General features: G+C 39.0%; 1 protein-coding gene across 8 annotated transcripts; it reads right to left on the bottom strand.

Moving 5' to 3' along the window:
- Window positions 1–49: 49 nt before the first annotated feature.
- On the bottom strand, window positions 50–26503 carry git2a (G protein-coupled receptor kinase interacting ArfGAP 2a). Of its 8 annotated transcripts, none has more exons than XM_088935560.1 (21): window positions 26243–26501; window positions 19749–19882; window positions 18846–18958; window positions 18507–18612; window positions 18025–18111; window positions 16556–16686; window positions 16316–16410; window positions 16169–16214; window positions 15225–15276; window positions 14740–14812; window positions 14246–14343; window positions 13570–13681; window positions 13240–13382; window positions 12638–12787; window positions 9920–10174; window positions 8583–8672; window positions 5749–5831; window positions 5412–5600; window positions 4783–4914; window positions 3372–3435; window positions 50–3012 (listed from the first exon to the last, which is right to left on the bottom strand). In XM_088935560.1, exons 1-21 carry the CDS (start codon window positions 26292–26294, stop codon window positions 2800–2802), a joined length of 2418 nt encoding a protein of 805 aa, XP_088791686.1. In that variant the 5' UTR covers window positions 26295–26501; the 3' UTR covers window positions 50–2799. The 8 variants fall into 8 exon arrangements, 6 of the variants coding, with proteins under 6 accessions (XP_088791686.1, XP_088791687.1, XP_088791688.1 ...); XM_088935561.1 differs by having other exon boundaries at window positions 4783–4911; XR_016094343.1 differs by having other exon boundaries at window positions 2948–3012; window positions 4679–4914.
- Window positions 26504–26802: the final 299 nt, after the last annotated feature.

Raw genomic sequence — 26802 nt, 5'->3', positions numbered from 1 at the left:
TTCTTAATTTCAAATATAAAACAAATGTCATACACAAGTCTTACTCAGCAGTTTTAATTCGAAGCCTGATTTATTGCATAATTAGCAGGCAAGAAAAAAATATGTAACACAATAGGCAGATAAAATAACTTTACAATAAATTTATACATTGAACAGTTAAAAATTGTGTATTTTAAGGTTACAGTTATAAATAATTTTTTTTAAAAATAAAAAAAAAGTTTTAATATGCAGCACCAACTGCATGAACAACATCACCATGAAGAACTGCTGAGTTTGTAACACAGGCAGGCTGTCAATTAATTGACTTTTTTCATTTGCTGGCTTTTAAGTGTAACACTGAAAAATGAGTTCTCTTCCTGTATCAAAGATGACACCTCTGTAACAGAATAATGAAAGGGCATTGCCAACCTCCTCCCATCCCATTACTTTTAACATGGACTGACAATTTAGCAGCATGACTGATCTGTGTGACCCGGCTGCACTTCTGACAAACAATTAAATATATATGGCACAAAGTATTTTTTTTTCTATAAAAAGCAACATCAAGACAAAACAGTGGAAAAAAAATGTACATTTCTGGTGTGACAATGTTTTGATTGATTCATTTTCTTTGCTTACATCATCTGGAAGAGAAGTTTCTAAGCACATTATACCAGGGTGAAATGCAATTCACTTAAGTGTAGATTAAAGTAAGAAATGTTAGATGATGTACATTAGAATGTAAACTTCAGTTTAAACTACTAGTCTCTAGTATTTTGCTTAATCTCTATTTTTTGTATTAAAAATTAAGTACATTTAACTTAGCAAATTAACTGAAAGGTAGGGATTAACTTCTTTAAAAATGTCAGACTTCGTTTATAATTCAGGAAATAATACTACAGTCAGTTATTTATAAATTTGAGTTTAAGGAAATGCATATATTGGCTAAGGGTTTAGCTCTGAATGGTGTTCGGCGTATGAGGTATATTAATGCTGTAAAACAACCAAGCTATGGCTTTTAGTTTTTACAAAGTTTGACACTGAGAAGAACAAATGTGATACGAGCATGTTTTCTCAATAGGGCCTATGGGTCAAATTACTGAGTCAGTATAAAGGTAAGCAGCTTCTATTCAAGCACAGGGCTTGTTAAGGGGTTAGTAATGGAGGTAAAGGATTGCGGTCTACGTCTACTTGAAATAACCTTTAGGATTTGGGATTGTCTAACACTACTATGGCTCATTTATATAATGAGAAAATGGCAGAGTCAGAGGTGACAAAGTCCAGGTATTATCCCAGGTTTGGGTGGCTGACAATCTGAACATTTTCATTGTCATACACTCCATACTAGGCTTTACATGTTCTTAAAATACAGGCAGTATAACAATTGTACTGAAAATTTCCTGCACTAACTAGAAAAGAATATAACAAATATTCTATCATTGAGCAAACCCAACTTCATTCCTGTCTTCTTAAAATGTTCAATGGCAGCTTTCTCTATTTCACAGGTAGGCAGAGCATTTGCCTCAGCAAACCGTCTTGAATTATCATTGGAATTCTAAAAAAAAATTAATCAAAGTCACTGTTAATTAAAGCCGTCAGGCAAGAGACAAAATATGAAGTTAGAGCATGTTGCGGGATTGCTATGATGCTGTGCAAATACCACAAACATTTAGATTCTCATCCCTTCATTTAGAGTACAGGTAGTCCTCTATTTATGCAGTACAAGTGTTCCTGAAAAATGCTGTGTATACTGTATCGAAAACCAATTTCCAATAAGAGTGAATGTAAATAGTAGGGTGATGCAATCTGGATTAACTCCTATCCAAAGGGCCAAATTCTTCAGAATTCACATTTGTAGAATACTACAAATCTGTAGAATTTGTACTAAAATAAACCCTAAATGTTTATCAATCTCATACTTGAAAAAACTGATAGTGGTGGTAGTTTGCAAAATATAGGAGTTGAGCCTATACATCTGGATACATTTGGATTGAACAAATATGTTTTTAATACTCTAAGCCTTTAAAATGCCATTTTTAATCTTTTTTTTTCCAGATTTGTTTTTTTAGATGTTTTATTAATTTATTTTGATTTACTAAATTTTACTAACTGTAGACTTATATATCATTAAATATATTGGGTGTTAAGTGGGATGATTTTTCATTATTTACAAAAAAATTCTAGAAACAATTCTTCGCATTTAATTTAAGGCTCTTTTTTTCACATAATCACTACTTTAGGGCTTTATCTTATACAGTACATTTTAAATAGAATGTATAGATTAAGATCAAGACGTGTTCTACATTTATTTATTAAGTGTGAGATGATGGGAGACACCTGGAAGAGTAAAAAGACTGCCTGGCTGATGCTACTTATCCCAGCACATAACTGGGTACCACGTCAAGCGCAGGTAAATCGAGAACTACCTGTACTCTGTTTATTCCAATGACAAAAGGACACCTTTTTAATATTACATTACAGACATGAAGTGCATGAATGCCCCAACAGTACCACAAGGAGGCTACAAAATTCAAAGGAGTGCTTTAGCAAACCATTTTGGATGAAAACATGTTGGCAACTACCACTTAAACGGAAGTACAACACAGGCTTTGCCATAAGGCATTTGGCTAAATTGTGTGGGTTTTTAAAAGTTTTAAATAAAAAAAATGACATGCAAATATTAATACTGCTATAAAAAATTAAAACAAAACTTGTATCTCCAATTCATTCTGTAAATACAAAAACTGCAAATCAACTCTTAAAGGAGCAGTTAAGGAATGGTAACGGTTGGTTCCCTCCCTTCTTGTCCAGCACGGCGTGTCAGTTGTTGTTCTCTTTGGTTGTAATAGTCACCAGCTGCTTGGCGGCCTTGGCAATGTCATAGGCGCACTGGATGACCTGCTGGGTGACCAGCTGCATGTCGGGGGCAGGGCTGCTCTCAGCCGGGAGCGTCTTCTTGCACTCGCACTGCAGGCGGTAAGCGCTGGACGTCAGCAGTCTGAGGGAGCCACGCACCAGCTCGGACCTCGGCTTCTGCAAAGCAGATCAGATTCCCTTCCCTTTTAACATTGTACTTCTTATCAATGCTTCTTCAGACATTAGGTGTTTAAATCACTCTAGTATTATGTGATAGCCACATTTTTTAATCAGTCTCCAAGTTGTTTCCGCTGCTAGAAAGCCCCAGATGAACTGCATATTTGGATGTGAAAAAAGCAGGTTTAAGAAAGACTTTATTTTAAAGTGCACACAGAAACAGCCAAGTTCTCTTTCCAGTGACTGTCCGCTTTCCTTTGACAACCTCCCAAAAACCTGTGTCATAAACATCTGCTTTCCATCTCCGCCTCCCCCCACGAAGAATCAGTTCAGGAGTCACACGGTAAGTAAAATATTACCTTGGGAAAGAGGGCAGCCATTTCTGTCACAGCCACATGTATTCTTTCCGAGCATGGTATAAAACTATAAAGGGACAAAACAAGCATTAGGAATAATGACATTCACTGGAGAAAAACAACAACATGCACTCTTTTAAGGTTAAAACCTGAAACACCTGTCATGTCTTTTGAACACAGATATTGATTGTATTTAATCAAAGCACCAAAAAACAGATCTGAACTGGTTAATTGATCTCATTATGTTTATGGCATTAACAAATTGATCAAGTAAAATAAGATTAGCATTTCACACCCATTTTACATTGTAAAAACAAATGTTCAAGGCTACCATAATTCTATCACCTTTACTCATTTTCTTAAAGCACAGAATACAAAAATTGTAATTAGATGTTACCTAACTAACCAAGTGCTGCAGCCAAAATACAGTCTAAATGAGAACACCTTATTTTTTTCTTTTTCTTAAAATATCCAACATACTTGTCTTTTATCACATGAACACTAATTTGAAATGGCTTGCTGGTTAATTAGGAATGTCTTCTAAAGTCATAGAAAAAGATGTCTCGATTGTAAAAACAAACAATTAAATAATTACGTAAACTATTAGCCCAAGGCTGAGCTGTTTTGGTTTCGAGTAGTGTAACTCATTTTAATCTGCAAGTTGAAAAGAAATGATTAAACACTATAATTGTATTTTTTTCTTGATTAATTTTGGGACCTTTAAGGTCAAGAGGTCATAAAGGAGTGAAAGAGAAGACATAAAAGGCAGTGGATATAGTGCTGTTGGGCTACACTGAGTTGCAGTGAATATATGAACTACGTTTGAGCCTATAATCTAGTTCTGGAGTTTTCCCAAAACTGGTATTTTTCTTTTACAACAGCCAATTTGTAACCTCAAAAACACTGCTGGAAGCCAAATCAAAAGATCTCCACTACTGTACCATTATAGTTGGCAGATACTTTTATCCAAGCAGCTTAAACAGCTGATTATTTTACTAGAGCAATTTGGATGAAGTTACTGTACCTTGCTCAAGGGTGCAACAGCAGTGCCTCACCTGGGATCTGAACCCACAACCTTCCAGTTACAAGTCCAGAACCCTGACCACTGCTGCCATACTACGCACGTGTTCCATTAAGATTAGACAAAAGGGGTCAAAAGTTAATTAGGTAATATCAATGCTCCCATCTGGGCTTTCTACAAAGGTAACTGCAATAATGCCAGCCGGTCAATGAAAATGTAATGTATCTCAACAACTGCTCCATGCCTTAGCAATCAAAGTACAGTCAAAGTTACAAAGTTACATCTCTACCGCTAGGTCTGATTTAATCATGGAACCCTTAATCCAGCCCCACGGCACATTGTAGTGAGAGAGGAGACACTGTGCCTGGGAGGCAGGGGCAGAGGCCAGAGTACCAGGAGGCAGGGTCAGGCTGGTGGAGGCTGAGAGGCTGCAGGGAAGAAGATTTTTCGGCCCAGGGCACCAGGGTACTGAAACAGCCCAGGCTGTGCCTAAGCTTTCGCAGGCTCTCACGCTCAAAAGGTCTGCTTAGAATGGAGAACAGGAACCAGAAAACGTCAAAGAAAGTCAAAAGGAAAAGAGAGAGAGGGAGACAGAAAATAGAAAGAATGAAATCATAGGGATGAAGAACCAAAATTAAACTATTTCTTTCATCCATGCCAAAGAAAACGAATGACGAAAACATGAATGTTGAAAAGAAGATGAGGGAAAAACAGGAGAAGATGAGAAAAATTAAAGAATGGGAATTATTACTAGAATGCTGTAATGCAGATCTGGGATGATTTAGAAAAGAGGCAAAGCACTTAACTGCATGAAAGTCTTTGTCACCAGCCTCATGTGTGATATCCCATTTGCCACTGGAGTCTCGCTACACTTGCATACCAACAAAGACCATGCAGTGCATATAAGCTGAGCCCATGCAGTTTAGGGCAGCACAGCTCAATGGAAATTGCCTATCTTGCAGGAAGATGTGATTACACTCTTTGCACACTCAGCACTCCGGGGAACTTATCCCCAGTCTCACCTGTCATGCTTGTTCTCCTGTGCTGCTCGCAGAAGTTCCTGGATGTTCTTGGTGATCTGTTCGGTTTTGCGAATGACGTCCTCTGTACTGGGCAGGGTGGCATCTGGCTCGGCCTCTAAGTCGTCCAGCTCAGGGATGGATCCCTCGCCTTGCCAACCACTGCTCCTCTGCTTGCCTTTCCGACACAGTCTGCAAGGATGGGATCTTTAAGCACACTCTGCAATATCTAACCGAGTCACACGATTAAGGAAAAAGTCCTGCTGACTGAACAGATCACCGCCTGCCCTCTGTATAAAAACTAGGAAAAGACAGGAGGCGGAACCGAACAAGTCCATACCCCATGTCTTCCAGCTCGGAGTCGTTCACTGTGTTGTCGTAGTCACTGTCAGGTATACTGCTCTGCTTTTCCATCTTTGAGGCCTAAAATAATAAGAAGAACAGTAGCAGAGATTGCCTAGCCTGTAGGTCTAAAAAGCAATTCACAGCTATGGCATCTTTTTAGAGACGCTGCAGACAAGAGCAAGTTTTCCTGTTTCAATGCAAAGTTGTGTTTGAAAATTTCAGAAACATTCAGCACCGAGTGCTTTGGTTACAAAAAAAAACATTTGCCGACAAACCAGTTTTTAAGCTTTTTTCAAAAACATATGGTTTTCTTTACCCCAAAGCTTTACTAGTGACCCCAGAACAGAAACTTCCTGCACACTGTTAATGGTAAACTACACAGTATTATATCTTTCCCCACTCTTGTTGGGATTATCCCTGGTTATCACAAAGTTTGAGTAAAATTCTCAAAATTCAGAGAAATGTTTAAAAACTGGAAATACTTTTCCATGAGTTTTAGAATAAGCCTCCAAGGAAATATATACTTTACAACCAGAATAACGGGCAAGGAATTTTAACCGTGTTAAACCATTTTCTTTCAGCCAAGAAGCTGGAGTTAAGATCCACACCCCTTTGAAAAATAACCATGATAGGGGGGAAAAAAAAAGACAAACTACTTTGCATGAAACAAGAAAACGACACCTCTAAGCAAGAAATTAATTTGATTATAATTAAGATGAAGCTGTTAAAATTTTAATTGCCCATGTTAGTCAACAGAGGTCATTCTGGGGTTCAAATATTTTTTTCTTAAATACAGTAAATGTCTTTCATTTGTGTCGTCATTACACCAACACTAAAGACTGGTCAACCACATAACAAATCAGCAAACCTCCGCGCCTACATAAGTGTCAAATACAGTTTTAAAAGTATTGGAATGAAAACTCCCACTGTGGAGTTTTTCCTGATCAAAGTGGATTCAAACATTTGAACTCCTGATTAGAACATGAAACGACAATACACAAGGCAGAAGTAAACGCACAATAGCAGGAACACCAAAGTCAAACATGAACCACAGGAAGCTAAGTGCTTCGCTATTCTCTAACAGCATGCATTTACAGATTCAAAATGACAAGAGTTCCTTATTGCAGGTTTCACTAGACATGAGCAAGATTAGCCCTGAGCTTTTCTGGCATTATGGTAAATAAGGATATCCAAACCAACTGTTGAAGGCCTCTGCTAAACCATCTGTGGATGACAGCACTGTTTAGGGCATATTTCATGCCAATACTGCACACTTCTGGTCTTATTTGTAGCATGATCATTTAAGGAATAACTATAAATTAAAATTAAACTAAATCACTGAGATTTATGTAAAAAAAAAGATTTTTTAGAAACTTTTAGTTACTAAGATTTACCCAGAAGCAGGAGTACATATTTAATTTTATTGCGTTTTTGAATATTTTACCTTGGTCTTTCCTAGTAAACTAAACTAAAAGACTATACGTTTTTTATCTAACAAGCTACATAAGTATTTTTTAAAAAATGTTTCCCTCTGAACTGCAAAAGACTATTCTGGGCACACTGCTTTTACATCGTCTTTCACTGCAGGTTCCATCTCCAGAGACACACAGGCTGTGAAAAGCATTCAAAGCAGCGCGACAGGCAGTCAGAAAACCAAATACGTACCCTTCCATCCTACACATGCCCACACACAATCCTCTTCATATCTGACGGGCATGATGCCACACACAGTATCTCGAGTGGTCACACTTACAAAATACAGCTGCTTTGTGAACTAGGTGATCAGAAAGGTATTATTCATTTTTGTGTCTAACGACCACCGAAAATTCCTCTTCCAAATAAAATGAACGGAAATTCTCTCCTGGATAACTTGCCAACGATTGCAAATCCCCTGCGCAGTACAATCAGAGTTACTGTAGTGCAAACATGCTCGATGGAACCACCAGGTTAGACAAAAAACCCACAGCTGGTGCTGGCTTTCAAAAATATACAACACACATTTAAAATTTTAATGCACCAAGGTGAGAACATTTTAATTAAGTACGAAGGCAAAACATATCCATGTTTTTTTCCAAAATATAAATTACAATAAACGTGTTGCTTTTCATAAACACCATATAAAAAGATCAGGAAGACTGTGACAACCTTAATGTGTCAAAAATACCGCTTCTAAACCAGCAGCCAGCTCTTTTTTCTTATGAACGGGCACTTTTAGTAGCATAGTGTGCTGTTATTGACAGTGTCCTATCAAAATCTCACGACTGCTGCATTGTTTTCAGCGTCAATCGCTTTTCATCGCGAGCACTCTGAAATCTGGAGAGTCGGACTTGCTATTTAATTATCACCTGTAAAAGAAAGGTTCCTGGAGCTTGTGGGAAACATTCAACTGAACAACTAATTTGAGATTGTTTTTTTTAACAGAAGGCGTTTTTGTTTTGTGAATCTGGTTTTTCCATTCACCAAATACTCATTGGATAACAACGGAAAAACAAAGATTTTGGAGATTTTGAGAGCACACCGAGGAGAATTAAGAAACCTGTGACCATCATCGCAGCATTCCGAGGACGTGAGGTTAAACAGATGAGGCCAAAAACAAAAAAAGAAAATGGAAGAAACCACACAGAAGGGGAGCACGGAGAATGGTGAGAGGAGGGTGGAGATACGTATCAGGCGGCGAAGGCAGGTGAGGTCATGAAGAGTTGGGTCATGCTGCAGGACAGGGGAAAAGGAAGTGGAGGTCAGAGGGAGGGGGGCGCAGGAGGAAGTGTGGGGCTCTCGCAGGGATCGCCGCCTCCTCCGGGGAGCAGACCAAGTGAGAAGGTACTTAACCCTTCGCGCACTCTCGTCCCGCGACCAGGAGAGCATGGAAGGGAAGGAGGGGAGAGATGAAGAGGAGGTCACAAAAGCGCTCCTCCCAATCTGAAAGGGTAAACAAATAAAAACAATACTCGGGCAAAAAAAAAAAAGAGAGAAAAAACGACAAAAGAAAAAGTAAAAACGAAATTTTACAATCCAGCACAAACAGCACGTTTGAGATTAAATTTCTTAAATATTATTTCCCAGTTTAAATTTGCCAAGCTATTAAACACTGGTCTAAGCATATTAAAATCAGCTTTTCATTAATTGGTGAATTGACAAGCAATTCAAGTAATTTTAATTTAATTAAGTTAGTTTGCTTCATAAATGTAATTCTTTACTCTACATTCCAAATGCCACCTTATATTCGTGAAATAAATTCATGATTTTCAACCAGAGTGTTGTGCTGAATGAAATCTTAGGAACTGAAAAAGACACCCTCCACCTCAGTACAAAACAGAAACAAAATCAGAACACACCCAGGAATGGTCTAGGTTTGCTGATAATGTGAACAAGGTAAAACAAAAAAGCACAAAAGCAAAGAAATACTTGAAAGACATGTTTAATACTATCTCCAGATGATGTTAATACATACCTTCACAATGTTTTTATGTCTCTTGAAAAATGATCATTCTCAGTTACACCACAACCATAGAGCTTTTTCATGTATAGACTGGTTTCCTAATGTGCGATGGTTATTTACAAGAAAAACACTTGTTCAATTACAAATGGTACAGCGGATCTAAAATTCCCTGAGCTTACGACTAAAGTTAAGCATTACTAATTTATTTCAATGTTTGCCCAAATACGGAGCCTAAAATTCTCGCAGCAAATGGTTTTAAAGCTGTATCATTCCATGAAGTTTTAAATGTCCTTTGAAACAGGTCTTCAAGGAGCATTTTAAAAAAACAACAAAATCCAGAAATCAGAATTCAACACAGCTACTCGCATAAGCCGATTTCATTCAAAGTAGAAATCATTTGGGTCCTTTTCACATGAAATTCATGAAAAATCAAACCAGAAAAAAAAAAAACACAGGCTGAGGAATTTCACCGAGATGTAAAACTCTCGTTCCTCTAACAGGCATTTTCGTCAGGCTGCGACGTGGGCCCAGCTGTGTGACCTTAATAGCATGGCATTGCGGTGCCTGATATTGGCCAGGTGTGGAGTAGCAGCAGGAAATGACTGAAAAAGGAAAAGGGGCACAATTTCATGAGAGTGAGAGAACAACTGAGACAGGTGGCAAGAGGGCAAAAAAAAAACCAGCTGAAAAGAAGAGAACAGCAGGAGCTCATTGCGGGTCTACTTACATGTGGCGTGAAGGGATGCAGGGCGGTTATACCCTCTTCTGTGAAGGTGGCCTCTCCCTTGGGGAGATAGGGCTTCAGACCCGAGCCAGTCTCATACATAGACATGGGCCGGCTGCCGCGCGCGGACGCCCGCCGCGTCAGGGCTGAGGCTGAAGGGCTGGCGGGCTCTGGGTACTCGGACCCAGTCGGGACCTGATAGTTATTGGTTGTAACCTGCCGCCTGAGAGTGGTGTTCTCGCTTTGCAGCGTTTGCAGCTGGAAGAGACGTTTAGCAATATGCTAAAAGGAGCTTTTGCAGCAAGCTTTTCTCTCTTTCTTGCTTAGCATAGAGTACACCATTTTTCTGACATGCATGCTCCCCCCCCCCCCCCCCCACCTCATTTTAATCCTATTGCTCATACTTTCTCTGCCTGAGGATTTGCAAATGAAGGACTGAATTCAAAGCCAAGTCAGGGGCAGCTGCTTTACTGCTGGTGTCAAACCTGTCTGGAATACCGTCTCTGCAGCTTGACACTGGCTCTTATAACCAGCTATTGAGCTCTACTCATTTAAGAAACACCTGCTCTACCACGTTAACCCTAACCATGCTGAGCAAACCAAAGCACAGCAAAATGTAAAGCAAGCAAAGAATACAGCACGCAGCACCCATATAGGAGACCTTTTCCCCCCACTGAAAATTGACTGAGCAGCCCAAAGGAAGTAATCCTTGCAAAGGCAGCACAGGACAGAAGCTCAGGAAATGAACACTTGAAAGTCACAGGGAAACAAAGGCTTGCAGCAGTGAATATCCAGAGAAGTGGAAAACGGAGGGAAAGGTTACATCCTTTCTGCAAATCATGATTAGATGGTTCGGAATTGTTGCAATAAAGGTAGTTTAAACTGAAAAATACAGGTACATGGAAATTTTCATCGCAAAATAATTGTAATCTGGCCAATTCAGATCCGATTTCAAACAGCCGTAAGTTCACACAATGCCAGCCCACACAGCTTCAGTTTACACGGTTAGATTCACCTAACTGAGCAAAAATACTGCTGAAGATATTTGTAATCGTAGGCAACTTGTTATTTCAATCTGATGTTTGTACATCTTGTGCTTGAATTATTTGGATGGATGTCCTCTTGAATTTTGGCCTTTTTTAAAGTGTAGAAGTATTTATTTTCCCAGATATGTGGTGGATATATGAACAACAGTGTCTCAGTCTCCAGAATCTGTTTTTAAATTATACTGGATGACCGACAAAAACATTCATGAACAGTGCAGAAATAAAGTCAGGACACCAGACTGTGCCAAGGCTAAACTTATTTTTGTGATAGAAATATGAATTAGATAACCATAAAAATGGTTAGATCCCTAGTGCAGTTAATTCAATTAATAACCTCTTCCTATTAGAGTTTGATATTTCTTGAATTACAATGTTATCTTGGGTATTCGTGATTGAAACAATAAAAACTCCAACCAAACGTACAGAAATCCCACAGACTTAAGTCCAATCATCTTTTTATGTAACATTTTTAAATCTAAATCCTTACATGAGCCACCTCAGAGCTGTAACTCCAGCTCTTTGGTCTTTCAGGAGGCCAGTGGAATGCCTGATCAAATTACACACTTCTGGCTACATCTAGGCCATTCAGTTAACAACACAAGCATCTGAACCTCATTACTCTTTTAACAGCTCTCCAGCTTGATTTTACTCTGTCTTTATCAAGACACAATGCTCTATAGAAAACAATGGCTTTCTTTATTGCAGGGTACTGGAGAAAGCCAAGGTGAGGTACACATAAGTCATTCAGGAACTTAACTCAAAATGAACATTTATGCATCTTAGAATTTTTATAACTTAATATAACATTTTATTACCTTAAAGTAATAAAAATTCAGCATACTACATTATGGTTTCACTTTTTTTCCCCCAAACAGGTTTTAGTCTGATTTCTATGAAATCTTTCAAATTCCAGCCAAGATATTTAACTACGGTCAATTTGTAAATTTAACATATACCTAATGGTAAAAGGTTTCTAAATTTAGGCCATGTGTGAAACATTTATTTTCGTACACAGCTAGCTATTTTTAAAGACTGCTCACACTACAGCATTTTACTACACACAGGAAAATGCCATCTGCTTAGATTTATTCCAGGAAATAATCTGGCAGGATAAAAAGTTTACTAGAATTTGGATAACCATAAAAAGAAAGAGCAAAATGTAATTATGAAATTAGGAGAGTCCTGATTTTACCCTTTTTAGCCAAAACAATTACAAATAATGATGTAGTGTGAACATTCATTTAAAATGCTTATGAAAATGTAACATATCGATAGTGAAAATATAATAGATATAAAGTGTAAAAGAAGCACTGACACTTCATAATGACTATTAATTCCTACCCAGCTGTCGTTCTGTGCTTTGTGCGAGCAACTTATGCTTTGATTTAAAGCTTTTTTTTTTTAAAGGAGACCATTCTATGATATTAAGTCACATCATGGGAAACTCTATCAAATTATTTTACAGTAGAAAATTACAGATGCTGCGTAACTGCTTCAATAAAACATTAATGCAAGTACTCCACTCTATAGACCTTTTCTGTGACAGAGATGAACAAGGTGTTAATTCTGAGGTGAGCCTTGCGATGAAGTCTTTTCGCTGTGCTCACATGAATCCCCTGTGGCTCCAAAGCTAAGTGTCTGTGTTTGTGCTCTGGGGGCATTGATCTGTATGTACCTTTTTCTGCATCAGTCTTAGCTCATCACTCAGGTTGCTGTTCACTTTCATGAGCTGCTGAATCTTGGCTTCTGACGCTGTTAGCGCGCTTTTAACTTCCATGAATTCCTGCACCGTGATCGGTCCATCTGACAAGTCTGAATCCACGCTCTGCAAAAAGAGCACATTGAGCCTGTCACTGCTGAGGGAAAAAAAAATCACTGCAGCCATTCAGTAGTGACTGCATTTACTTCCAGCATTGATGGCCTTTACAAGCAAGTATATTTAGAGCTTCTAAAATGCACCGTTTAAGAACACCAATAAGTCCCAAAGAGTAAGGCCTGCGAGATCAGTTCAACGCACTGTCTTCTGACACCTACACTTTAAGCTTTCATCTTGTCATGTCTTTCTATTTAACTGGTACAAAAACAGATCCTATAAAGATCTGCATGATGTTCAGTGACTTCTCTGCTTCTCTGCACTTGAGCCTCAGTGAAGGGACATGTGAAAACAGCAAAAGGACATTTACAAGTGCACAGTTTCATGCGTACGATTCAAAAAGAAATGCCAAACATGCACGTTTACAGATATTGTCTCCACACGTGGTGTCACACATGTGTTACCTTTGTCCGGTCTCCTTTACCAGAAGGCGGCTCCTGGTCTGTATCTTCGTCAGAAGCAACGCTGTCATAATCCGGCTGGTCATTGTCTTGGCTTTCACTTCCATGCCGACTGTTTATATTTTTAAGGATCAGCTCCACATTTTCTACAACAGAGGTAAACCAAACACAGAAAACCATTTAGCGCTACGAGAAATTCACAATGGGTTTTGCAGTTCAAAATCTCTGGCAGGTCCAATAATTCAGATAATCACTTAATACAAGAATTAGGAAAAACAGATTGCTCACAAATGATTTCCTTTAAACTGCATCTGACTAAGTACTCATTTGTACCTTTCGGACTTGCAACAGAACTTCCTTGCTGTCGACGCTTCGCATCGCTTAAAATGTCAATCACGAGCGTTGCAAATTCATGAGCATTAAATCTTGCAAGCTTCTGTCTTCCCTGGGAAAAGAACGAAATTGAAACTACAGAATTTCTGCAAAATTAACACAATCAACTTTACAGAATAAAACACATTTCCAAACCGTGGAATAAAAAACTCAAAACCAATTTTTTTGAAAAAAATACACCTCAATAAACACTGAGGCATGTGCTGCTTTCCTCAGAGATTAGAATACACACATTTAATAGCTTTCTCAAAATAATTTAAATAACATATTTGGATACAGATCTGTATAAGAAAATATGTTTTTCAAATATAATAGTGACCAATCATTGTTGAAATATTTGGCTAAGACAATGATTAACACTCTGCCACCTAGTGGCTTCATTGTTAAATTTAAATCAGAATGCCAGTCAAGTTTAAACTTAACACATTATCCCTAACATTATACATTTTAAGCACCAGATTTTCTCCTTTTCAGATAAAAAGATAGATATTTGCCCATTTTCCAACTCCGCTACTGAAAAGCAATACAATTTCCATCTGCATGGACAGGTTTGATTCTCTTATTCTGTTAGGACACTCCACCTATTCATAAAATGTATGTGGCTTCAAAGACTTGCCTGGTTTCTTGTTGATGAATACTCTGGGTTCACAGGTAGGAAAGGCACAACTGTAGTCTCGGTTACCAGGGTACTATGGTTTTGAGTTGCTAGCCACACTGTAAATATTAGAAAAACACTTCTGGGTGAACAAATGTTGCCTACCCACGCAAGCATCACAGAGCAAAACTCAAAATCAATTAACTTTATAGCACGCCTTACTTTGGAAACTGGACAGTACGTCTTATAAAAACATACATTATAGATGGGTAAAAGTTAGACTTATTTGGAACTAGATTAATTCTTCAAACATTGCCTTATTCCATCCAGGTGGATGCTGCACATTGGTGGTGGTGGTGGAGGGGAGTCCCCATTACCTGTAAAGCGCTTTGAGTGGAGTGTCCAGAAAAGCGCTATATAAGTGTAAGCAATTATTTTTATTATTATTATAATTATTATTTGGTAATTTAAGATTTAAACGGTCTTTATTTACAGCTACATTCATTATGACTCACCTGCATCGGTTTCTCTTCTATCAACCTCGTCGTACACATCCATTGCTAATTCTTCAAACAAATGATTACTGAGCTGAAAAGTTTAATGAAAGAAACGAATCAATAGCTCGCCACTCAAACTCACTGTTCTCGTATCAGTCAGGCTCGGTATAATTTCTCATCATTCACCTCCAAAATTTTAAAATCTTGAGTTGATTTTTATTTTTAGGTTAATTTTTGTAAATCTGTGTCCATATCAATATTACTGGACAAACGGGCATGAAGACAAAACAAACCCTGCCTCCGTGAAACATGCACAGATGTTTCATGATTGAGATATTTATTTTGTATTTCAAAGGCTTCCATGAGACATTTGCTTTGAGCTAAGAAACTAAAATAAGTTTATACTTAACAGTGTACTGTGCCAAGCCATGGAAGGGCAGCGCTCACTACAATATTATTCCACATCTATGACGTGTGCAAGTCAAAGAAATAAAGAAACTTACAGACTGGAGCTTTTTCTTTGCTGCTTTCGCTAACTCTGATAAATCCAGACTGCTATTGAAACAAGAAATACCATTTTTAATTTGAGTTCTCAATTAAAGAGAAACCTAATCCAAAAATCTCAAGTCTGCCTTGAGAGTAACTAAAGTACTTACACATGCCTTATCCATAAACAAAGAGCAGCAAAAAGGAAAGAATAATAAGACATTTTTAAAAGTTAAAACCCACAAAGGCTGCAACATTTAAATTAGGCCAAATTTAAGGTTTAGATTAACTTTACGGTCTAAACTTAAAATCATGGTCTCTTTGATTTAATCTAGAGTTTGAAAAAAAACTGAATTTACAATATTCATTACTTTCATGTATTTTTCTCTCTTCAGAGCATGTAATGCTCTGCACTTAATGCATCTCAAATTTAGCTGTTTTAGACTCTAATCCCATGAATTGAAATGAGAATCTCAAGACCCAGCAGTACAATAATGACATAAAAGTTATCGGTTCTTTCCTGGTTAAGGTTCGTGAAGAAGCAGAGCTTTTAAGCAAAGTACAGTTTTCTGCCCCACCACCGAAACATCAGAAGATGCAAAGCGAAGTGCATAATCAAGAAAGCAGAACTAATTCTCTGCTGCGGTACATCAAAGGTGAACAAAACCCCCTCTCACTGAGAGATTGTTCTGCATCGTTTCTCTCAAGTGGAAGATGGGACAATCTCTGACCCTGGGGCAAGTACAGGCAGGTAGCCATGTCTGAGGTGCCGCTCAGATTCTGAGTCATGTATCAGACAGCCAACGAATCCAACTTGTTATACACTTTGTTAAACAACAATTCTAGAACAACTCAGACAACTTGGATCTAACACCACAGCCAATGAATTATCCACCTGATGTAGTTTTTATGCACTGTCACAAGAACGTATGCTACGTTTATTGCATCGTTTTTGTATTACCTGTCTGCCATTTGAGGAATTATGAAGTGCTGTCCATTTTTGTGATCTGAAAGACAAAGCATTTAGAATCAAAGTAGGCAGCCAGATGAGAAAGAGAAGTGAAATGAAGGTGTCAGTGTAGGTTTTGTGTCATGCTTCCCCATTTACCTGGCTTTCTGCCGCAGAGATAAAATGCTAGCCTGTCAGTGAGTTCATACTGAATTTCCACCAACCGATCTGCCAGGTCATGGTGCCCAGCTTGCCTTAAAAAAAGAAGCAGTTTAGTTCTTAAGAGAAATCAACATGACTTTCATTACTCACAACTTCAATGCGTGTAAGTCACAACCTACAACCTACAACCTCCAATTCAATTACTATAAAAAAAGCAATAAACAGAGACTCATTTACCTTGCACAATCAATAGGGGTTTTCCCATTAGCATCAGGTGCCCCAGGATCTGCCCCATACACAGTGAGTAGCTCCACTTGAGAAACCTGCCCAGCCTTTGCCGCAACATGGAGAGGGGTGTTCCCCTTTTCCTGAGCAAGGACCAGATATGTGTGTGAAATCAAACTATTCATGCAACTCATCCACCTTCCACTTAACAGACTGGTTTATCACTGAACTTCAAAAGATACAGTATTAACACACCGCAGATATATAGTGAGCATCAAAAAAAATTTCTCGCTTACAACTGGGACAAGTTATTATCAGGAAAATAATCTTTTTTTGGAAGGGTACTCCAACACTTTAATGAACAGACAGAAAATTGGTAAATTAATTATGCTGATTAATATTTATCATCAATTGGGTTGATCAACATAAGGTCTGCTGTGAAAAGTATAAGCTAGTGGCATATGTGGCCACAGTTAGAAGCAGTTCAAGCTGTACATCTGTGATACATGTTTTTCAGATTGCAGATGGTGTCTTGTGGGATTCTGTCCCATTCCTATTGTACAGTACGAGCAAGCATGTCTCGTACTGTCTGTATGGTATGCTCTCTGAGCCCTAGATGCCACGCATCCTCCCAACTTATCTCATTAAAATGATCACGGGGTTTATAGCTGCAGAAAAGGGACATTTATAAACACAACTGTCAGATTCTCATCTTAAAAGAAAAGCATTGTTACACAAGCAACATGAAGCTGTGCATTGTTTACCTAGACAGCTGACATGTCAAAATGAGCCTACAAGAAAGAAATCGAGTGAGAGTTCAGATCTTGACCAATATAGCGCCTTGCAGTTAAGATGCCACCATGCACTAAAAGTTGGTGTCACGCTCGCTGACGTCCACCAGGATGGTCTACTGCTGGCCAAGTCCACTTGGGGTTGGTTTAGCCCAAAGACTAATATACGTACAGCACCAAGTTGTTCTCTTGATAAGCACGACACAATGTTTTCTTCATGTGTCTTTCTTCAGCATCCTTGACATTCAACAGGTTAAAACACCTCATCACCTGTGCTCAATCAACCCACTCAACAATGAGATGACTTCTTGTCTGTGTAACAGTAAAAGAACTCAAGTGTACCCCAATCAGTCATGTTCAATCCATTAAATATACCTGATGTCTTTTCAATTCATATCCAAAATTCTAATTCACATTTAACTATCCAAAATTATTCGTCTAGAAACATACATGCAGAATGAAACATTTCTTTTAGTGTTCAGTATTTTTTTCCATCGTCCACTTCCTGCTGAGTTTTAATACAAAGAACACAGCAGTATTTTTACACATTAAAGGAGTTGGAAATAAATGAAACTATAAATTAAAATATCTATGGGTCAGTATGTCCTTAAAACAACCCAGATTTCATTTTATCTTAACCTTGTTCTAACAGATCTAACAGATTTTGTTTCTGTAACAGGTTTCACTTACGGGGTGGAAAAAATTGGCCTGGGCTCCAAGTGACAGCAACCTTAGACAGGTTTCCAGATTCCCAGTCCGCACACTTGAGTGTAGTTGCTAAAATGGAGAACAAAAGCAGGTCAATTACGAAACTTGACCCATTTTTTACAAACAGACACTATCCCAATTTGTGTTGTATGGTTCATAGGATCTTATCAGCTTTGCCAAAGGCATTTAAATTAAAAAAACTCATAACATGTTAGGAGAGCTAGCTTTCACGGAGTTGTTTTTTCATTTTTTTTACATTATAATGCTTTTATGCAATACTGAAATGACTGAAACAAGGGTACTGATTGATGGGTAAGCTGCATGTTGTTTCAGCATAAAGGACTGCAGGACACTCTACTGGAGTGCAGACAGTACAGTGACTGCTGGCCTCAGGATCTGGGCACTGCAAGCACAGCGGACAGCTACAACACGTCCATTCCCCGGCCCCTTACTGGGTCTCTTACCTTGCTCAGATCCTTTGCGGTGACGCTGTCGTCCTCTCGGCACGGCAACCGGTGGACAAATGCCAGCATCTGATATTTGGCTTTTATAAACTCGGTTTTATTTGGGCTGGGAAAAGCAGGAAAGAACGCACAGGGGTGAGGACGCGGTAAATCTCGAACACGACAATACGCATCCACGTCTTCCTCCTGCTCTTCTCCCTTCTCACCATCACCAGTTTTGTGTACGGAGATCATACTTTTGTTTTAAATTCAGAACCTTTAAAAACAGTGATACTAACAAACACATACACTGGCAAGGTAATACACGTGGACAACACGTTCAAAGACATAAGCACTCACAACAGTTTATCCTGAGGGTTGGCCTTCCGTTTGCCACTCATTATAGACGCAGGATCCAGCAGAGAGTGCTCCCATATTGAGTTTGCACCATTGTTGTACAGTGTCTGAACCATCTGAAAATAAATAACAGATATAAACCGACACTACTTTTATAACCGTTTATCAATATCCTGAAAATATTAGAAATGGATTATAAAGGTATAACTCCAAGATATACAGTACTTAAAATATCTCCTTAATATACAGTATGGTCACTATTTGAAGTCAGTACAGTATGAGCATTTAATTTTTTTTATGCATGCATCCAATGATTAAATTGGATTTATTTGAAGATCGCAATCAAATTTCCTCGCTAGCACGTTCTACTTATCTGTCACTTTATCTAAAAACCATCATAGGAAGTGAGAGCTGAGAACATAAAGCTCCTGGAAATGTCGGTATCACACAGCATGTCTGTAAATCAGCGATATCAAGTGGAGCTATTTCAGCACATGGCAGCAGGGATACCGATAACTGCAGAAGCATCTACATTCCAAACAGATCTGGTGACTCTGTGCGCTAACCCTTGAGGCTTTCTTGAAAGGCATTATACGATGCTAATGGGGTGGATATTCTGATGACCCACCCCAGGACAAATTAAATTCAAGCCATCTCATCTCGCAGGGGAGGAAAAGGATCATGAAACCTGATCATTCTGCATTCTTAAATGTATTATTTGAGGGTAGCTGTTTTTTTTAAGTACAGGATATTAGATTTGAGCTGTAAAGCTATATCAGGACAGTGACAGAATTTTTTAAAATAAAAGCCGTGAATGTCTCAGGTCTATAAAGGAGTCGGTAAGTGGCTGATTTGAACTTAATAAAGAAATTGAGTTATTCTGCTCATGGAAGAGGCAGACCGGACCTGGAGCTGGGTGGGCGGCCATGGGGTGTGTGTCAGATGTCGCACTTGTGAGCTGTGACGGCCTAAACTTCTATGTACACTGCAGCACTCGTCGCAGATCAACACTCCTCGGTTGACAGAAGCCCAGCGAGGGTCTGAAAAAACAGGAAGGAAGACATGCGTTAAAGGCCCATCCTCCACCGCTGTGAGGAAAAATGAACTGACTGCCATCCCGGGCCCCGGACTGCGTCCGTCTTTTTAAGAGCTCCGGCTCTGTGCGTCTCCACCTGACCTATTCAGCACGGTCTGTTGTAACAATCACTCCCTCAGGAGCAGACGCCTGCGAGGACATGAAGCGGGCGTCCATGCAATTCACCAGCACACCAGGAGCTACCAACACGACAGGACCAGCAGCGAGAGCCGGGGAATGTCAGCTTCTGCCCCGTCCAAAAAATAAACGAAAAAGTTTCCAGTCTTAACGGCGAGTGAAGCGTCACGAGTCTAGAAAACTTTAAAAGCAATGCACAGATTCTGAAGGCTCGTCTCTCCACCCACGCCCTCTTTGACATTTTCACAAAAGCCATTCTGCTGTTTCCTCTTCCTCTTCCTATGTGCTAAACTACTGTACAAGTGCATTTGCAAGCAAAGCCAAGTCACCCTCTTGAGGTGCAGCCACGTTCGTCTGCCTCTACCTGGCAGATGTACTGCGACAGATGTCCCTCTACAGATAAAAACACTGTAGGCAGATATACGGCAGAAGAGAGCAGGATTCAGACCTCAACATTATTACGGTACAGAAAGAATGGCAAGCCATTTTGAAACTAAGCTTTAAACCAATCTGTAAAGTCCAACATGTTGCTGAATTTCACCTTAACTGATATTACGAATATAAATAAGAATATCTGCCACGTTTGGGGAAAACTCTCTTATCATACTTTTAAAACATAAACAGAATATTTCAGTGTTGTAACGCCGAATAATTAAAAAAAAAACAGTTCTAAGGCTCACAATTTTTATAAAAGACTGTAAATGTTAATCGATAACCAAAATGTCAAATGTTCAAATTAATATTCTCCATCTGTACTGTATATTAATTTATATTACATATTCAGAACTGCATTGATTTAACTTTGAAAACACAAAAAACAAAGCAGCTACTTATATGGTTTTCTGGCACATTACCGTAGTTTACTATACTTGAAAACCTTCTGCTGTGCTTACTCACAAGTGCAATGGATGCGATAAAAGGCATATAAATGACAGACAGGCTAACAAACACTGGGGATCCAACGTCTGATCTCAATGTGCCTGAGTTACAGTATATCCATGACCTACAGAAAAAAAACACTTTCTTTCCAATTCCTCAGAAGTTAGCAAGAACAGGTCATTTGTGAACACTAAAGACCATCAGTGTCAGCAGTCAGCAGTCCTCTGCAGAACCCATCTGCACTTGTCAAGCTTTGAGAAGCAGTCTGATACACAAATGAAAAGTTACTTTCTCCACTACTGCTCGGCGTTAGAATGTTGCAAGTTATACAGATCACATTATTTAAAGAAAAACTACTAACTGTAAAATGGGAAGACATAAATACCCCCAAATACCTAAAACATGGTACAAAACCCACCAGCAGTTGTCTTTTCTTTCAAAATGATATTGGGTAACAGTGCAGTGGGGAAGCAGAAGAACACAGATCCTTATACGGCCACAGTTATGACAGATTAGAATCGCATCATTCGCGTCACATTACAAAGCAAGGCAATGGCTTCCCTTTTCACCGCTCCCCACTGAAACAGGGTTCTGCACACTCCTCCAGCACTGGGAAATACAACAGTTCAGCAACATTCGGAAGCCTCCGCAGTTAAAACATTGAGCAACAAAATTACTCATCGATGTGAGTCTTTAGGACCTGGCTGAGAAAGTTAAAGGCCTGAAGTCGTGAACAGTAAAATAAACAGGTGTCTTTTTGTACCAAATAGGTCATATTTAGTCAAACACTTTGATCCAGAGGTGTTGGTAAATTTGGTTGTTTGAAGCAAGAAATGCAGTTTTCTAAGGGCTGGACATGTGTAAGGTACCAAGGCCTTTAGAAAACACAAATCTACTGGAAAAAGAAGGAGTACAAATATGTCAAATTCAGTTATTCCTGGCACTAAAGATATATGTTTGGATAATACCGTACATGCTTCAGATTCTTTCCCCAAAGTTCGATGCTTTTCTTTTACTAATGTGGTCACATGAAACAAGAACAACAATTGGGTATATTGTATATTTCTACACCCTACAGCAGAAATCCGTAGATTGAAGGAAAATGAAAAGACGAACAATTAATCCTGACTGGCGCACCTTGTACACACACAAAATTGTATAATGCGCAAAAAAATTTCATTCAGTTTCTCAGATGCTGATGGACACTTCCCTTAGGGAGAATATATTACTTAAAATTAATACGGTCAAGGGTCTCATTCTGAAAAATAAAGCAGGTTACAACATGAAAAGAGAGCCTCTAGGTTAAAATGCACACCAGCTTCAGCAAGTGGAACTGAAATTACAGAATCCACACAAGAAAAAGATCAAACCATCTTGCTGTCAAAATATCAAATCCATATACAAAACTAAATCTTCATTTTTCAGAATGATTCCTGTGAAGGTCTTGTTGTGTAATCCACACTTGCATGATGTGCACAAAACGAAGAGAATCTGCTGATCAATATCAGACAACTGAGCAAGAAAGAAATAGGAAACGTGAGTAAAATAATGTTCTGTGTTGTAACAAATACCCCTGCTTTTTATGCAATTTCACAGTGCTCGAATAGAGAAAAGATGATAAAATATGTAAACTCCAGAGTCTGGAAAAAGACTGCCCGAATGATAAGCAAGACCTGTGAAGAAATAGCAGGATGGTTTAATCTAGTATTTGACATCTGTCATAAAGCAACAGGAGGTACTGTATATGCAGTCCAGCCTTTTCATGAAAGCTAAGCAAGCTGACACTTCTTAATGAATAATTATATGTAATAATGACCAACAAATGTGTCTGATAATACTAAAACACGTGTGATTGTACGGAGGACTCTGAAAAATCTCCTCTTACTGTTATGTGACTATAGCCCCTGATTTCTATTTCTGTGCAGGGTGACATTCAGTTCCTCATTCTTACAAAGTTGAAAAGAGATGCAAGTTTGCAATTCTGCATGCAACACGGTGTGAAGTGTTCTCCAGCAGCAGAGACTAAAAAGGCACTAGTACAATCTCTCGTTGCAACAAACACAGAAATAATTGCAGATTTATTTGAAATGCAAGGAGATTATATCCTGATAGTGCTAAATCATTGATTGTCCGTGGATAACATGTTTCCTTATATTCTGATTTCTAACAGCTGCAGCTGAAATGCAGGGCTGGTGGCATCTGGCCCAAAGATCCGTTTCTCTTCCTTCCTGCCTCTGACTGATACCCTGCTCTGCTGGAGTGTGTGTACAGTTAAATAAACTCCTCCTGTTTCATAGTGGCTTCTCAGTAAGACCAGACCTCAAAAGAATGACTTAAAAGTCTTTGGGGGCAGTCTTCTGCTGAATTTCAATTAAAATGAAGAAAAGGAACACCTTTAAAGACGTTTAGTCATTGTGACAACGAATTCACAACATGTCGGCCCACTGAAATAAAGCAAGCAAATATTTCATTCGTTTCCATAAACTATAAAATGTGAACACACATTTCCAATTTTACTACAGCCATGCTCTCTATCATACGGTTCATGAAACTCTTTCACACATTTAAGAACATAAGAAAGGTTACACAGGAGAGGAGGCCATTTAGCCAATTGAGCTCATTTAGATGCTAGCAGGCCTAATTAGTCGATTTGTGAATCTGACCTGGTCATTTTTTTAAAAGATTCTGTCCTCATACTTCTTTTGATTTAGCATTTTACCTTCTACCTGGAATCAGATACTTTGCACAAGAGAACGTACAGTATGGGGGCAGAGGGGTGGCACTGTGGCTAAGGATCTGCGCCCGTGGCTGGAAGGTTACCGGTTCAAATCCCGCAGCCAGCAGAGGAATCCTACTCCGTTGGGCCCCTGAGCAAGGCCCTTAACCCCAACTGCTCCAAGACCGCCGTATAAATGGCTGACCCTGAGCCCTGACCCCAAGCTTCTCTCCCTGTCTGTGTGTCTCATGGAGAGCAAGCTGGGGTATGTGAAAAGACAAATTCCTAATGCAAGAAATTGTATATGGCCAATAAAGTGATCTCATCTCTTATCTTATATCATGACAACCAATTCAACAGGGATTCTTATTGAGATAAAGTACTGTAGGATGTCAGATGTGCTTAAATAGGATTAATTCCAGGTAAAGAAAAATATGCACAATTTCATGCTGTGTGAGTTTTCAAAATTATGAAAACTCTAAAAACAGAGAATAATTTCCACAACACATAGCTGGAAAGATCCTCTGTGATGTAAGAGATTAATAATTCCACTTTGTGTTTACAGTTACTGTATATCACACCTGATTTTTCTGTTGATTTTGCAAGAAAGCTAGGCAGCAGCTACTTTTTTAAAATAAAAGCCAATTCATTAAAAAGCCAACTTCTGCACAATCCTTGCTCATTTACTTGGCATCCTGTTCTTCCTGTACTATTTACTAGACAACAGGACCTTCTACATGTTAAAACCAGCTGGAAGGAAGCAGTGTGTTATGAATCATACTACCAACAAGCGTTTATTCCAATGTGTTTTTCTAATACATTATACCATAACATTCAGAAAAGGGAAGTAGCCTGTGCCTTAGGGAAATCTGCCTACACTACACTCACTAACAACTTCTGCATTGCTACAGTATCTGCAGTTTAGGGAGTTTGGTTTCGAATGGTTTTAACGTTCTGCAAAATTTCCAGCATGCTAAGAAAACAAAAGGCATCCATTTATAGTTTTTTTTTTTTTTAATGTCGGTCTCTCTACGACTGTGTGCAAACAGGCCGATTCTGTTAGGCTGAAAACAAAAACATGCAAGATCAGAACATTTTGGTTCAATGGGTGAATATAATAAGTTAGGCCATGAACACTGTCAAAAAGATAGCAAAAATCTGGTTTTGGCTACACCTAAGAAATCCTAGTTTAATTTCCAGTGAGAATCAGGGTTATTCCTAAACTTAATGTCTGTTGTCTATTTCAATGCTGTGGTCACGGAAAATGAAAGCCTACTTTTATCAAGACATTTCTGTCATTCTGTCTTCCTGGGTATTTCAACAAAACACCTATAAGGTGGAATTCAATCGGACTGATGTTAAAGGAGAAGGGTTTAGAGCTGTTTTCAGAAATATCAGTATCTTCCCAAAGTCCTGCAAATGTTACATATGAAACCTGATTATTGCTTCAGCATTCTTATCATTGTGCTGCTTTTAAAAGTACTGTCAGTCTCTCTTAAATCAAGTAGGAGGTTACTTAGAGGACAGCGGCCTTTCAGCTCAGCATCTATCTGACTAATTACAGGGCAGATTCCAACCTGTTGTCACCATCAATCTGCCTACTGTACTGTATGCCTACTTTACTTTCCAATCACAGCTGCCATCCAGCCAAAAGCAGAGATTCAGGGAAAAAACCATCTGTAGTGATACACAATAAATTCAGTTGTGCTATGAATTTAAGTTTGTGGCCATGAATGTAATCACGTCATATTCCAGGCACTTTATGACTTACTGTAACAATGCGCAATGAATCAACTTCACAGATTTTACACAAAACAACACAGCACAAAACATTTTCACAGCGGTGTAAATGTCAGTCATTGTCTCTCACCACATAAACACACAGACATAATTTGTAACCAAAGACCTAGTCTTTAGTCAAGCTTCTGAAAACGAAACCCTCCCCAAAGCATTTGTATTTAACGGTTTGTAGTGATACTTGGAAACGTTGTTTATTTGAATGCAAGTAAATGGAGTTTGTGCTTTCCTGCCACTTCACCGACCCATACGATTAGCTCAACAACACTCGTCAAATATGAGTCTGATTTGATAGCTACTTTGACATATCTATAGATCAGCTTCCAGCCCAGAGATTAATTCATCAGAACAAAAACGCCCCACAGCACTGAGCCCTTCTGACTTCATAACGACGTTTTCTGTGCAATTTTAACAGCTGCAAAAATCAAATCGCCTACGAGCAGCAGTCATACAAACTCAAACCGGAAAAACACATTTACATCCCTGCGTCCAGAAAGATCGGCCCTTTTTAAGTCACCCAACAGTCTCCGATTTCCAGATCCAATTTATATTTATGCATAATTACAACAGGTTTTGCAAAAACCTCTTTAAAAAAAAATTACAGAGCCAGGGCTGCACCTCGCCATTCAACAGATGCTACCTGGAGGTTAACGCCACTTTTACACGAACCACTAAAGGGTGCAATATCTTGCTAAGGGGGTAAGAGAAAATTAGCATGATGACTGCAGAAATTGCCTCTCTTAGTGAAACAATGATGACTGTTAAGTCAACTCTGTCGGTGTTTTTGTCACTTACCCGGAACGCTACAATCGGCACAGACGTCGCTGTTCCGAAGCCGCTTTGACATCCTTATTTTCCAAATAAAAGGCCCCTTTTAAAGGTCAGTTAAACGTTTAAGTTATTCTCCTATATTCATCTGATCCACGGTTTCCGCTGCGAACTCACTATTACGTATACTAAGAAGAAAATCCTGACGGGCACAAAATAATTCGTCCTTTTTCCGCCTCCCTTTTATTTAACACAACAGAGACGGGAAGCTGCTGGTATTCTAAGGACGGAAACTCTACACCAACGTGAACGCGCACAGTAGCCGAGGCCGTTCGCATTCAAGCGCGGAGACTACGGAATATTTCTAGCGTTCCGGCAATGGCGGAGATAAGACTCTACGTAAGTTACGGCTCTTGACTTCGTCAGGCAGGACAATATTAGGAAACACCTCCGCCTGTCAAAGAGTTCTGGGTCACGAACGTAAAAAAATCGTATTCTCCAATTCCAAATACGTAAGCGCCTCCTGACACCGCACTCCCAATTAGGTAAGTTGCGTAGTGTATAGGATGTGACAATCTTTTGAGTGT

The sequence above is a fragment of the Atractosteus spatula genome, chromosome 17, assembly GCF_055471065.1.
Source record: "Atractosteus spatula isolate fAtrSpa1 chromosome 17, fAtrSpa1.hap1, whole genome shotgun sequence".
Classification (NCBI taxonomy): domain Eukaryota; kingdom Metazoa; phylum Chordata; class Actinopteri; order Semionotiformes; family Lepisosteidae; genus Atractosteus; species Atractosteus spatula.
Note: the sequence above shows the minus strand (reverse complement) of the source record. Positions and strands in the feature narration are given on the sequence as shown.